Raw genomic sequence first — 14,610 nt, forward strand, 5'->3', positions numbered from 1 at the left:
AGACTGCAAGCCCCCTACACAATGACGGAAGCTGGTGCATTGGAAGCATACTACAATGCCTTAGACAACCAGATGGCTATGTTCACAAGAATGGTGAATCTTGCTCCCACACTAAAGCAATTGAGATAGGAAAGCAATTATGCCAAGAAGGAATGGAACCCCAAGGTGCAAGATATCCAAACAATCCGGTTCCACAGCTTGCATACCAGGTGCCTGCAAATCAGTTAGTAGTACATCCAGGGCCTCCATTATCTCAAGCACCGCCATCAGTACCAGTTTATCTGCAAGGTGCAAGTTTATCCACAAGAACGCAAGAAGAAAAGGATGAGATGAAAGAGTTGATTGACCAAGTCAAGAAGCTGTCCACGGAAGTCACCTATTTGAGAAACCAAAACAATCAACTCCAAAGTTCCCAAAGAAATAATCAAGGGAATAATAACCAGAATCAAGGTGGAGGTTATCAAGGAGGATATCAAAGAAACCATCAAGAAGGAGGATACCAGAGAAATTATCAAGACAGAGACTACCAAAGGAATAACCAAGGTGGTAGTTATCAAGGGAACTATCAAAACAATAACTACCAAGGTAACAATCAGTCACAAGACCAAGGATATAACAATCAATCCAACCAGAGGAGAACTTGGAATATGGGTCCAAACAATGGAAATGTGGTGTTGCCACTTGATAATCAAGCTTCAGCAGATAATAGACTAGTAGACCGAATATTCTTGGCTGAGTCCGCCATGTCCAAGTATTGCAGATTCCATGAGACGGATCAACATTCGGAGTTAGGATGTTCAAAATTCAAGAGAGCATCTAACCTGTTTCAAAACATAATAGATGAATCAAATAATCAGGAAGATGTTAAGGTTACGGGGTATGAGATTCTCCCTTCCCTGGGATATGATCAGTGTCTGACTTTTGAGGAGTTTTCATTCCCACCAAAATTTGAAGCTTATGAAGAATCTCAAGGGAGATTTCCTCCTGAGTCAACAAACGGACCAGTTGATGAGGTAGTAAATCAAAAGGGATATAGCAGTGGGTCAGATTTTTCTTTCCCATCTTTGGAAGATATTGTTCTAGTTCAAGGGACAGGTGGGAACTAGACATTTCAACAACCGGCTAGCAATGCAAGGTTCTATCAGAGGAACAACAAAAGAAATGATGGACCTTTCACATCCTCTATACCCCTAAACAATTTCAATACACCTCCACACCCCAATGCAAGTAATATACCGAATCCTTCGAGGGATGCACCCAAATACAGAAAAGGTAACCTTGGTAGTGGGAATGGACAATCGAGCTTTCAACAAAACACACAGCAAAACGATCAAGGTACTCAAAGAACGTAGAATGTCCAGTCGACACAAGAAGCAAATAGAGGAAGAACTGGAAACAATGCTGTGAATAATGAAGAGTTGAAGATATTAGGACAAAGCGTGACAGAGGAGATGAAGGTGATCAAAATCAATCTCCCTTTGTCCGAATTATTGAAGGTAGCGGAGATTAGGGACACGTTCCTTGATAGTTTGAAAGATAATAAATCACAAGGATCTTACACTCAAGGTGCAACAACACAGACTCAAGGGAGGCCTCCTAATTCGGTGCATGTAATCCAAGACGCTCTAGGAGCGAATATGACAAATTCGTCTCAAGACATTCCATCTGGAGAGATAGGAAGTTCTACACAGGAGATTGCATATGGCGATATTAGTGAATTCAACAGACAGCCGGGACCTCAACCAGTTTATGTGGCTCAAGGATCAACACCACTGGAGCAACAAACTCAAAGGAGTCAAGACCCGCTAAATAATAAAGAAAAAGTGAAGAAGGAAGAGGTTGCTCAACCAACAGATTTCGAAGTGAAGCCAAAGCAAGTACATAAGACACCCGTAGTGTATTATCAAAGAAAAGATGAGCCAGCCCCATTTTTGCTATCAGTAAGGATGTTCGGGAAGTTGCTTCACAATTGCTTAATAGATTCAAGAGCATCAAGTAACGTCATGCCTTTGAACATTTGCAGAGGATTGGGAATCACGCCTTTGGGATCAAACAGAAGAGTTACTAAATTGGATAAGACAAAAGTGTTGGTAGTGGGTGAGCTAGACAACATACACATGCAATTGGCATCTGATCCAAGAATGGAACACATGGTAGACATTTCCGTGGTAGATGTGGCCTATACCTATGGATTGATCCTAGGTAGAGATTGGGCTAGAAGATTGAATGGATATATGGCAACGAACTTCTCTCACATGTGGCTCTCGTGGAAAGGACTAGCCAATCAAATAAGAATCGATAGTACCCTAAGGTTGAGATTGATAATCACAGAAAATGAGGAACCAAACGAAATATTGTTTGTTGAAACAAATATGAGCACCTACAGACCAAAGAAAGTAGAAGTATTGACTATGAACATCATGAGTGAAGGAAAGGATTCCACTGAGATTTTGATTGAGTCAGATCTAGATGCTTCATCCGACAAGGGTGAATGCATGTTTGAGAGCTTCAAGAATTTTGTGACTAGAACAGTGCAACAAGGGATGGAGTTGGGTAACCGAACGCTAGTAAGAGACTTATTATTACCCAACTGGTGCAGAATTCACAATGCATTCCACTGGGAGTTATCTTGCTCCTTGTGTACAGTGGCCTTGGAACAAGTGGAAAAGAGAATCCCAGGGGCTCTAAAATGAGAAGATCAACATGGTAAACAAAAGGATGAGATTCAACAAGATGAAGCAGAAAGCAACATGATGGGTGAAACGAAGAACCAAGTTACACCACCCGACGCAAAAATAAAAGAAGATGAGGAAGCAGATGAGTCGAAGAATTTACAAGAGGAGAAATATCAAGAAAGTAATGAAGTGTGGACTCTAAGGTTTGATGGCTCCAAAACCAAGCAAGGAGCCGGAGCAGGATTCGAGTTAGTTAGCCCAACAGAGGCAACATATTTGGAGGCACACAAATTGCAATTCCCATGCACCAACAATGTGGCAGAATATGAAGCATTGATTCTAGGCTTGTTGTATGCTATTAAGAAAGGTGCCAAAATACTTCATGTACTCAGGGTCTCATATCTAATAATTGAATAGATAAAGCATAAATTCGCTTGCCATGACAAGAGGTTGAAGAGTTATAGAAACAGAGTCTGGGATTTGATAGAAAGCTTTCATGCCTTCAACATCAAGTTCAGCTATAGAGCAAACAATCAGGTGGTAAATGCCCTCACACAGACTGCAAGCTCACTAGCACCAATTAAGTTGGATGGCTTGAAGAAGTTTAGAGTGGAATTGGCATCGGTTCCATCAGTACCAGACAACGTCAAGAATTTCCAGGTGTTCGAAGATGATAGGCATATTCTCAAATTTTTGATCAATTCAGATGTCTTCACAGCACAAATCATAGATGGTGAAGTGGATGAAGAAGTAGAGATTGACACAGAAGGAATTATGAGCCTAAAGACCAACACTATTCCAAAAGGAATGATTGAATTGGAAAGAATATTTGACATGGACCAATTCCACAAAACGTAGTATCAACCTACAAGAGGCGATGAGTGTGAAAAGGTTAACTTGGGAATAGAGGATTGTCCTAAAATTGTCCACATTGGGAAAGTTTGTACACCTAAAGAGAAGGCAAACATATTGAATTTGATGAGGGAATTCCTAGATGTGATTGCTTGGGGATATGAAGATTTGAAGACATATGATCCCGCCATCATTACACACAAGATTCCATTGAAGGGAGTAAGTCATTCAGGCAGCGACAAAGGCTAGTCAATCCTTTGTTAGAACCATTGATACATCAAGAAGTGAAGCTGCTCGATGCACGAATCATCTTCCCAGTGAGACACTCAACGTGGGTCACCAATCTTGTCCCAGTCAGGAAGAAGAACAGAGAGATAAGGTTGTGTGTTGATTTTAGAAACCTGAATAGAGCATCAGAAAAGGACAATTACCCATTGCCATCACTGCACGAGGTTTTGTAAATTGTGAACAGAGCTAAAATGATGTCATTTATGGATGGATACTCGGGATACAATCAAGTGATAGTCGAAGAGGAAGATAGATTGAAAACAACCTTCACCACGAAGTGGGGAACATTTGCATACAGAAGGATACCTTTTGGCTTGGTCAATGCAAGCGCAACATTTCAAAGAGCTATGGACTATGTCTTTAAGGACTTAAAAGATAAATGCATTGTCATTTACATGGATGACATAACGGTCTTTTCAAAGAACAGAGAGGATCACATAATGAACTTGAGGAAAGTTTTCGCAAGATGTAGAAGGTTTGGAATCTCTTTGAATCTGAAGAAATGCATGCTTGGAGTTAACGAAGGGAAGCTTTTGGGACATGTGATTTCAGAGAAGGGTATAATGATAGATCCAGAGAGGGTGGAAGCAATTTCCAAACTTGGCGTGCCAGGTAGCAAGAAAGAGCTCAAATCGTTCTTTGGAAAGATCAACTCCGTGAGAAAGTTCATATCTGCATTTGCTGAGATTGTGAAACCAATGAATGACATGTTGAAGAAGGATGCAAAAGTAGATTGGACTCCAGTAGCGAAAAGGGCATTTCAGAAAATAAAACATGCTATTATCAATGCACCAATCCTGGTAAGCCCGGATTATGAGAGGCCATTCAACATATATTCTTTCGCCTCTGATCACGCATGTGCCGCCATTCTAACACAAAAGAATAAGGAAGGTGAAGAGCATCCGATTGTGTTCATGAATGCATCTTTTAGGGAGGCCGAATTGAACTACCCAAATGTGGAGAAACAAGCCTATGCCTTGGTGAAAGTAGTAAAGAAATTCAGGCATTATATCCTAAGAAGCAAAGTACATGCAATCGTGCCTGACATAGCAGTAAAGACTCTCTTGATGCAAAGCGAGCTTGGCGAAAGAAGAGGCAAGTGGGTCGCCACTATTCAGGAATATGATATAGAGATCCAACTGATGAAGCTAGTCAGAGGACAACAAATGGAGCAGACCATGGCATCGGAGGGATTTGGACTTGTACAACAAGTTTATGAATTGGAGGAGCTACATCCCGACAAATGGTATCATGACATAATTAACTATCTTTTAAATCACCGATGTCCTTCACATTTGAACCCAATGTAGAAACGGGCGCTGAGATTCAAGAGCAGAAGATATATGCTACAAGGAGCAGTGTTGTACAAGCAGAATCATGAAGGGGTATATTTGCGATGCGTCAGAAAGGAAGAAGCCAGGAACATATTGGAACATTTTCATGACAAATGGGGAACAGGACATGGATCAGATTTGGCCACAGCACATTGGATACTAAGAGCTGGATATTACTGGCCAACTTTGTTCAAAGACACCCACAAGCATGTGAAGACTTGTCATGTTTGCCAAACTGCGACAAAGAGACAGAGGAACCAAGCGATGCCTTTGCGGCCAATCATTGAGGTGAGACCTTTCGCAATGTGGGGACTTGACTTCATTGGTCCCATCAATCCACCTACCTCAGCACAACACAGGTATATTCTAACCGCAACTGACTACTGTACTCGGTGGTCAAAAGCCCAAGCTTTCAAGAATTGCACTGCTGAGATTGTCATTAAGTTCTTAGAGGAAAAGATCACCACCAGGTTTGGTTGTCCTTCTGCTTTTGTATGTGATAATGGTTCTGCTTTTACTTTGAAATTTCATACTGGGGCATTTGACCATGGGATTATTTTAAAATTTTCATCAGGATACTATCCCTAGGGTAATGGCCTAGCGGAATCTACAAATAAGAACCTTTTGACCGTGATTGGAAAACTTTTAGATAGGAACCCAAAAGATTGGCACACACAACTGAGATACGCCTTTTGGGCGGACAAAACTAGAGTTAAAGAGTCCATAGGAATCACACCTTATCATTTAGTTTATGGACAGGATCCTGTATTCCCGATTCAATTGAAAATTCCAACTTTGAGGTTCATACAGGAATACTATGATGAGAACGAAGACAGAATCCAAGTTAGGTTGCCTCAATAGATGCAGTTAGATGAGAAAAGAGATGAAGCCCTAGATAAATTTGCAAAACATCAAGGGGTAGTTAAACGTTGGTTCGATTGAAGAGCGCAAAATAAGGCCTTCAGGATCCTAGACTTGGTCTTATATTGGGACAAAGCCCATGAGAGGGAAGGACAACATGACAAATTCAATAAACTATGGAAGGGTCCTTTCCAGATATCCGAGATCATTGTGGATAATGCGTTTATACTTAAGACACTCACTGGCGAGGATGTCCCATTGCCTGTCAATGGGCAATTCCTCAAGCATTATTTCCAAGCCTAGGACTCCACTCGGAGCCCTTTTGTACATAGTTAGAGTAGGTGTGCTTTTGGTTAATAGTTTAGTTTGCTTTCAGTTCTTTAGAGTAGAGTTTTTCTTGGACCATTTGGCCCAAGGGTTTAGAGTAGTTTCCCTTTCGGTTGGGTAGATTAGAGTTTCCCCTTTCAGTTGTTTGAAGTAGTTTTCTTTCAGTAGTTTAGTTTGGGTTTGTGAGGAAGTTTGAGTTTAGTTTGCATCAAGTCATTTGACTTGAAATCTTTTAGCTTCTTTAGTTGGAGAGCGTTTTGGTTTTGGGCCTTTGCAAGTGCGAAAGGGGGTCCATGTTGCCACTCGCAGGCGAGGTGTGTAGATTTTACATTTTCGGTGACAAAATAGAGTCCGTCTGGTTAATTTCTTGAGTATATTTGATGAGGTTCAAAGATTAAAGTATGTGTTTAGTCGTTGGTCTATGGTAGGACTTGTACTAAATTTGGGATAAACTTGATAGAGGTCCTTAAGTTATCTCTGACATGGTTACAACATTCTACTCACACTTAATTGCTCTGAGTTCTTGATGTTTCGAAGTGAAATTGGACTTGGTAAGAATCATACACCTACTTCAACGCCACTGTGGTCTTCCAAACCCTCTGCAAGCTTCATTGCCTACAAACCAAATAAAAGATTGAAAAGAAAAGAAAAAAGAGAAAATATCATGAGAAAAGAGGAAAGGCAATATCAAAGTGAAAATAAAGATGAGATTTGGTTCAAGGGTGTGCAATCATCTCTACCGGTGCTATAAAAATAATCACAAAAGGTAGAACTGTGATAGTGGTGCCACAACAATAACTCCGTTGGGGCTATAGATGCCTGATTGGCAGCGGGCCTCTATCCAGGTTGCTTTTGAAGTAAGGATATTATAATAGCTAAGTTCAAAGGATCTGAGAAATTGTCAAGTTCTTGTCAAGTGGGGAATAAATCATTTGCACACACGTGGGCAACTTATGGTCAAGGTGCTTAGGTTGAACTTGAGAGTTCTTTCCCTTGTTGAGTGCTCGCCGTTAAGTAGATTTTTAGGTAAGCCATCCTGAGATTCTTGTTCTAAGTTATTGTATCCTTGAAACATTCAGGAACATTTAACCCGTGGAGTCGCCAGATGTGAGATTCTCACAACATCACCCCAAAATTTTTGGGGACCCCCTTTTTTAAGTCACCTTGGCGAATTTTTAGATTGTCCAACAATTTTCGATTTTTTTGAGATTTTTGAGCCTTGGACACTTTCAGGCCAGTGGAGAGACTTAGCTTATTTTCACCCGGTTTCGCTTGATTTTCCAAAGCAACCAATTTCATCCTTAGGCCGGACAAAATTTCAACATGCAACACTTGGCAGGATAAAATTGTAGATTTGTACTTAGACATTTTCTTTTGAAAATCTGGATATAATTGTGTAAATTTAAATAATCTTTCAAAAGAAGAAATTTTGTTAGACTTGAGTTTTGGAAAATCTTAAATTTTTCTTTGGTGAAAATTTTAATTTTGTAGAAATGAGGCTAAATTGCAAAGATCGATTTTTGACCCTAGAGGCAATTTTATTTTATTTTGGTCAAAAAAATTCTAAATATCCTAGCAAAATCGATTTGGAGAAAATTGCAAAAAAATTGGCTTTAATAGATTAAAATTGCCTTGAAAACTTTTGCCTTTAATGAAATTGGTAATTTAATATTGAAAAATGGCTTTTGGTTAGCCAAAATCCAATTTGAATGACGTATTAATTACTAAATCCTCATTAAATGGAAATATTTAACATCTCCAAGGCACCATTTAATTTCCTTTTGCAATTTAGAACTAATTGGCAATTTTAAAAGGCAATTTTCCTTTTGGAAAAATTAAATTTTGGTTAAGTATTTAATTGTAGGCCATAATTTTGCATTAATTATTGTTTTTCTTGCTCCCAGGGTCCAAGTCAGCCAGCTTGGAGGGAGTAAGAAAGTTGGGTATAAGAGGAGGCCTCTCTCCCATTTCCTCCTCACTTCTCACTTCTCCTTCTCAAGGTGTTGGCGATTTTGCAAGAGTAGATCTGCACTCTTCTTGCTTGGCAAATTTTGTGGGAGCCGACTTTTGTGGAAGATAAAATTCTGATTTTTGCAAGAAGTTGCGATTTTTGGCCCTAGGTTGGGTAATTTTATTTGGAGGTGAATTACATGATAAATTTTTGATTTGCAAGTGGATTTAAAGTTCTTGAGGTCTAGTCCTAATTCCGAAAAGTCGTTGTACGATTATTGGTTAAGGTGAATTTTAATCATTTAGAGTTGAAAAGGGTCCTTAAGCTGACATCCTTCTTTCGTTCTAGTCTAAGGATTGCTTCCTTTGGTTCTACTTGCCTTCTGGTCCACCACTCTACCATCTCGTAATAGGGCGACGTGTATGGAGGATGTTAGTCCAAGTAAGAACCCCAAGCGGACAAACACTAAGAAAGACAAAGAGGATATGATGCCCGAAACACCCTTCTTGAAAATGAAGCGAATAACTGACACCAATATTGGTGCAGTGGACATGATACAGATAAAGGACAGACTAAAGGAAGGATAATTCCCCTTGGCAAAGAAGATATATAGAAGCCGAATTGTACATGCAGCAAACAGCGTGGTGAAGTCAACAAAACTCAGGGCGAAGCACACACCTTGTCCTCCTATGGAAGAAGTTAATGAAAGGCTAGCTAAGTTCATTGCCTTAGCTAAGAAAATGAAAGAAAAGGGAAGATTTTTATTAGAAGATCATTTGATGTAAGCCCAAGTGGCAATTTCTCTTTCTTCTAGAATAGGACAAGTGTCTATTTCTGATTGGCCACTATTTTGGTGCCTTCTCATTGGTTGCCACTCTTTGCACTTTTTTCATTGGTCCATTGACGAGGTGGCGTCTTCTCATTGGCCGATGGGGTGGCAACCCTAATTAGGGTTTTTAGGATCCAATCTAGATCGTTGATCTTGTTTTGATCTCCACTGTCCATTGTATTTTTGGCCCCTATATAAGGCCATTTGCTCTCATTTGTAAAGTGTTGGAGAAATTGTTGCTAAGATAGTAACAAAATCGCTCTCTTCTTCATTGTTGTGACTTGCATGGTGATTAAGAACATTGGGTGTTATTGCATGTTTTCTACTTCCACATAGTTAGATTTCTTTTCAAGTTGTTAAAGTTGGTTGCATTTCAAGTTGTTTAAGTAAGAGTAAAGTAGATGGATAGTTGTATGGTAGCATTGGTAGATGTTTGATAGGGATCAATACTAGACCACTAGCATCCTAGTGGCTGGTTGGGAAGCCTTGTGTGGTAAATTAGTTCATTTTCCTTAGAATCATTGCATCTATGGAGGTGGGGCTGTTGGTTAGCCTTCATTAGATTCAATCCGCGTCCATTTGCTAACCTTCCATTCATAGGAGTAGGAGTAGAATAGTGAGTAGCTGGGTAGTCGAAGCTTAGAAAAGGAAGTTAGAGAAGTAAGTCAGGTATCAGAACACATCCATTCACCTTCCACCACCACCGCTTTCCTATCAACATCATCATTGACAGACACATCCTCCATCATCACCACCATCAACATTATCTGCCCCCGCATATTTCACAAACCAAACCACCATCACCTTTATCCTACTAAAGTCCAAGTCATCCTCAAATGAATAGCGTAAGCCCGCCTACGTGATTACCAGCGAATCACATTGATAAAACTAAGCGAGTATCCACAAGTGTAAGGAACGTTGGAGTTATTCTCATATCCCATGAGCAATAAGTTTTCAAGAGAGGAATTGCATGTTTGATAATCCGTATCGGATATCCAATTACTAATATGTTATGTAAGTGATACAAAACTCGCATCAACAATACACAAGGTACTCCTGGGCTTTCCTGAGACGTCCTACGGATGCCTGGCCATCCCCATCTTCTATTGGAGGTTGAGCAGTGGTGGGGGGTGCACTATCCAAGTCCCAGGAACATGGGGTTCTAAGGGTGAAAACATGTCCCTGTGCTTTACTGATTCAAAATTTAAGCACTCATAAAACAATTAAATTCAGATGCTGGATTGAAAGATTGAAACAATTCACTCAATCTTTTATACTCAATTTATATACAGAGAACATTCCCTCGTTTTCTAATTGTTTTCGCCTTATACTTTACACCCAAAATCTTCTTGTACACACTATCTTTCTCTTCTATCCTTATGGAGTCCTCTATCCTCTATTCTTCTTTCCTTTTTCCTGTCACCAAATATCTCTTCCCTTAAAATTTTCTTTTATAAATTTTTGAATTTACCTCCTGCACTACCTTCTGGCTTTTCTGACACCTTGTACTGATTTTTCAATGCAGCTCCATGGGCTCTTTGTCTTGTGCAGGGACCTTCATTCAACTCCTCGCCCATGTTTCCACAAAAATAGCTCTCTTTTTCCTAGTTGTAGCCTCTAATTCGTCTCACAGCTTCTAGCTTTCCCCTCAGATCACCTTCACCTGGGTTGTATTTTTTTTCCCAACTATTTGACATTTGGAATCAATGCCGTGTGTCTGTTCACATTCCTTTATCGTTGTTTGTTGTATAATATTCTGTTTTTTCAATCTTGGCTACCGTTTCACTTTGATTTACACTCCAAGTGATGGGTGTTATTTTGGCTTTCCACTTTACCTCTGTTTGTATTCAATCTCTCTAAACCTACCATTCACTTGCATATCAATTTCTTTTAATCCATTCATTGCTGGAAGCTGAATGGTTTGGTGGAAAAGGTCTTTTATTTTACACAGTCCCGATTCACAACTCTTGGTATTGAAACTGAATTTTTAAAATCGATTTTTTCGAAAGGCACCAATAATATTGAAACCATGATTTGTATCTTAAGATGCAGCCACCAACAAGATATAGAAGACCAAGAGCTGTTACAAACTTGAAAACAAACAGATATGTTGTGAAACAGTGAAAGCCATCATGAGCACCAACTACTCAAAGGAGGGAGGAAGATTTAAAAAAAATTGTTTCCCTGGAGCTCAACAAAGCTGAAATAGGGAAAAGCCAAACAAGAAATGAAACAAATGAAAATTCAAAGAAAACAATCCAATAATATTTTTAGTTGGAAGATCACCAGTCACCTGAGTGCTCCTGCACCATTTTCCCTAGCTAGAGGTTTTCCTTAATCATATCAAGCCCATGTCTCATATTCTCCACTCTTTAGATACCTTGAAATTATAAGACATCTATAATGTTCTCTGTTTCTTTATCAATGAGATGTAGCACTGCAGAAGTTTGTTCTTGGAGAAGAGGAGGACATATAAACTGGGAAAAGCTCTTCCAAGAACAGTCCTAGAGATACAAAATGCGGGCCTTAGTTTTAGGCCAGGGCCAAGGTCTTGCTCAGTAGATTTATAAACGAGGGAAGGCTGTTTCTTCAAAGCCTGAAGGCTCTAGGCTTTAGTAGAGAAAATTTCTCTTAAAGCTGCCAAATATGCAGGTTTTGAAACTGCCCCGTGGTTTTTTGTCTGCTTCAATGGCTGTAAGCACTTCCTTTTTGGTGAGATTGTTTGCTCAAATTATGTCAAATGTCCAGGTTAAGGCCTAATGGTTTTTGATCAAAGCGCTACTTTGAAGAGAACGCCTTTTCAATGAGGATCCTAGCACAGATCTGCCCTATATATATTCTTATTTCTTAAAATTATCATAGGAATCATGCTCAAGTACTCAGCCCAAAAGACAATTGTTTGTCTGCAGTCTGATGCAGTTCCTGTTAGGATGTATTTTGAAAGTCTTTATCTGTCCAACAAGAAAGTTTTGAGCTTGGTTGATTAGTCTTTCCAACAAGATACTAGAAGGTAGAGAGTATGCATGAGAACAGTGATACATGGTAAGTGAACAGGAAAGTTTTGAGCTTAGTTGATTGGTCTTTCCAACAAGATACAGATAGAAGTTAGAGAGCATGCATGAGAACAGTGATACATGGTAAGTACATATAAAATTAATAAAAGCCATTGACAAATAATCATATTAAAGCTTTAGCAAGCATTGCTTCCATTTCTGAATTATTTAATTCAGGTAATAGCCATTCCGTGCAATAACCTATGCCACTATAATCAATGACGATGAGTGTGAGACATCGTATGATTTGAGATGTAAAACAAACTCCTATATGTTTTCTTTTCCAAAAACATCCAAGGTCATTAAGGAATAGAGGTTTTAATGGAAACCACTCATAGGAAAGGCTTACTATAAGGATCAGAGGATTTATTTGCTCATCCACATTTTCTTCTTGTTCTTCCAACAAGTTAAAATTTAGAACAAGGTTTCTAGCTTCTCTAGAATGCTTTTCAGTTTCCTGGTTGAGGTCATGTCCTAATTGATGACATTTATTATTAGCTACAAGTTGTCCACTCGAGCAACTTAGAGTGGCTCTGAAAAAGGGCAAGTTGAAATCACCTAACAATTTGATTTACTCTGCCTTGTTATTGGTGCCTAAAGTGGGTTGTTGCTTCTAGAAAACATTCATTATAATTTATGGTCTTGAGGAACACAACTTAGTGTTGCTAATCTTGGGTCACCTTTGGAAGCATCATTGAAATTAATTTCAATAAAAGATATGAGGTGATCACTTCACCTTTTTAAATATTATTAGTTTCAGTCCACTAGTGTGTATATTTGATATGTTATTAATCTACTGTTTGATTTAAAATGTCATCGTGTTAGTGTAATAATATATAATAATTGCTTGTATACGATGATTTATGCACAGACATTGCAAATTTGTGTAGAGATAGGCACGTATTGGGGTTAAACAGATACTGCTTATGTGTAAATATTGTTTGTCACTTTGCTACTTAAGCAATAGCTCACCTAGATTAGAAAGATATTGCTCAGAATCAACAAGTTCAACAGAATAATTTTGGTATAATTGTTTTGAAATAGCACTTTATAACTATATTATGTATTTTTTTAATAACACAGCTTCAGGAGAATACACAGTCTTCATCTGGAGAGACAGATGTCAAGTTCCAAATAACGAAAGATACTTTGGAGGCCATGCTGAGGTCTATGTATTTCATAAGAGACCAACTTTCCAATGTTGTAAGTTGACCAATATATTCTCTAGAGTTATCTATCTCGAGTTATTATGATAAGGATGTCAGAATTTGTTTGTTTTCTATATACCATGTTGCTACATTTGATTAAAATGTGTGTTGGAAAAGTTGATTTTACTTTTGGTCGAGTATGATATTTTTGCTGTATAGTCTTTGGTGGACACCATATTGCATGATCACATTCCTTTATGTGTATTATGCCAGGGTGCAGCCTCAAGTGGCCAGGCACTAAGGAAGGGACAAAAATGAAGCTGGATGTCAGAATTTGTAGGTTATCTTCATGCCATGTTGCTTCATTTGATTGAAATGTGTGTTTGAAAAGTTGAGTTTACTCCCTGTGGAGTATGATATTTTTGCCGTGTAGTCTTTGGTGAAAACCGTATTGCATGATCATGTTCCTTTATGTGTTTGCTGTCAGGGTGCAACCTCGAGTGGCCAGGCATCAAGGAAGGGACAAAAACAACTTGCAAAATTGGCAATTTAGCTATTGCTACTTCTGTATTAAAGACATTTTAAAACTTCTCTTTAATGGACAGGAGGATATTTGATGGGTTCACTAAATTGTCAAATACAAATGGGTGCAACTTGCAGTTCAGTGCCAACAAATGAAGGGATGGTTTTGATGGACCAACAAAGGAATACCAGAGAAAAAATGCTAATTACATTAGCTAAGCTATTTCTTATATGCATTTTTTTTTATTGGTAATGGGCTGTAGCCAAAAACATAAGAATGAGTGGTTTTGGAGTTACCTGGTACGGCCATTCTGCTTGCTTTTTTTGAATTTCTGCTACAACAGAACATTTCTCATAAAGAACAGATTAGTCTGAATGTGATGCCAATTACCTAGTTGTTACAATCTGTACCTCGAAGAAAAGCATTTTTATCTGCCTCAGACTAATAGATACAAGCATTTGAAAATACATATATTGTGTACTCCTGCTATAGGTTCTTATCCTCTGATTAGTTGTACACCTCATTACTCTCAATGGTTATTCCCTGCAATTTTAGCTTTCCCTTCCCCAGATCGCAGATCATACATTATAGATGGCTTATGAACTTCAAAATTACATAATATATTCATGTGAGGTTAATGATAAGGCCCAAATCTTAGTTATTTTCCTTGACTTATGAAACTCCCAAGAAGAATCATTATCTGTCCCAGTTAGAGATGTTATCTTCTTAATTAGAGATGACATTAAGGAAATACCAGACTAAGAGATTC

General features: G+C 38.8%; 1 protein-coding gene across 2 annotated transcripts in view; it reads left to right on the forward strand.

The window, feature by feature from the left end:
- Positions 1-14,310, forward strand: part of LOC149541192 (uncharacterized) — a 116,125-nt gene extending 101,815 nt beyond the window's left edge. For both annotated transcript variants that reach the window (XM_089802194.1, XM_089802193.1), the window contains exons 5-7: positions 13,254-13,373; positions 13,592-13,654; positions 13,806-14,310. In XM_089802194.1, coding sequence (XP_089658320.1) covers positions 13,254-13,373; positions 13,592-13,636 — 165 coding nt within the window. In that variant the 3' untranslated portion in view covers positions 13,637-13,654; positions 13,806-14,310. The remainder of the gene's footprint in view (positions 1-13,253; positions 13,374-13,591; positions 13,655-13,805) is intronic.
- Positions 14,311-14,610: the final 300 nt, after the last annotated feature.

Source organism: Cupressus sempervirens, chromosome 9 (genome assembly GCF_028749045.1).
Source record: "Cupressus sempervirens isolate cs-2001-9-10 chromosome 9, ASM2874904v1, whole genome shotgun sequence".
NCBI classification, from domain to species: Eukaryota; Viridiplantae; Streptophyta; class Pinopsida; order Cupressales; family Cupressaceae; genus Cupressus; species Cupressus sempervirens.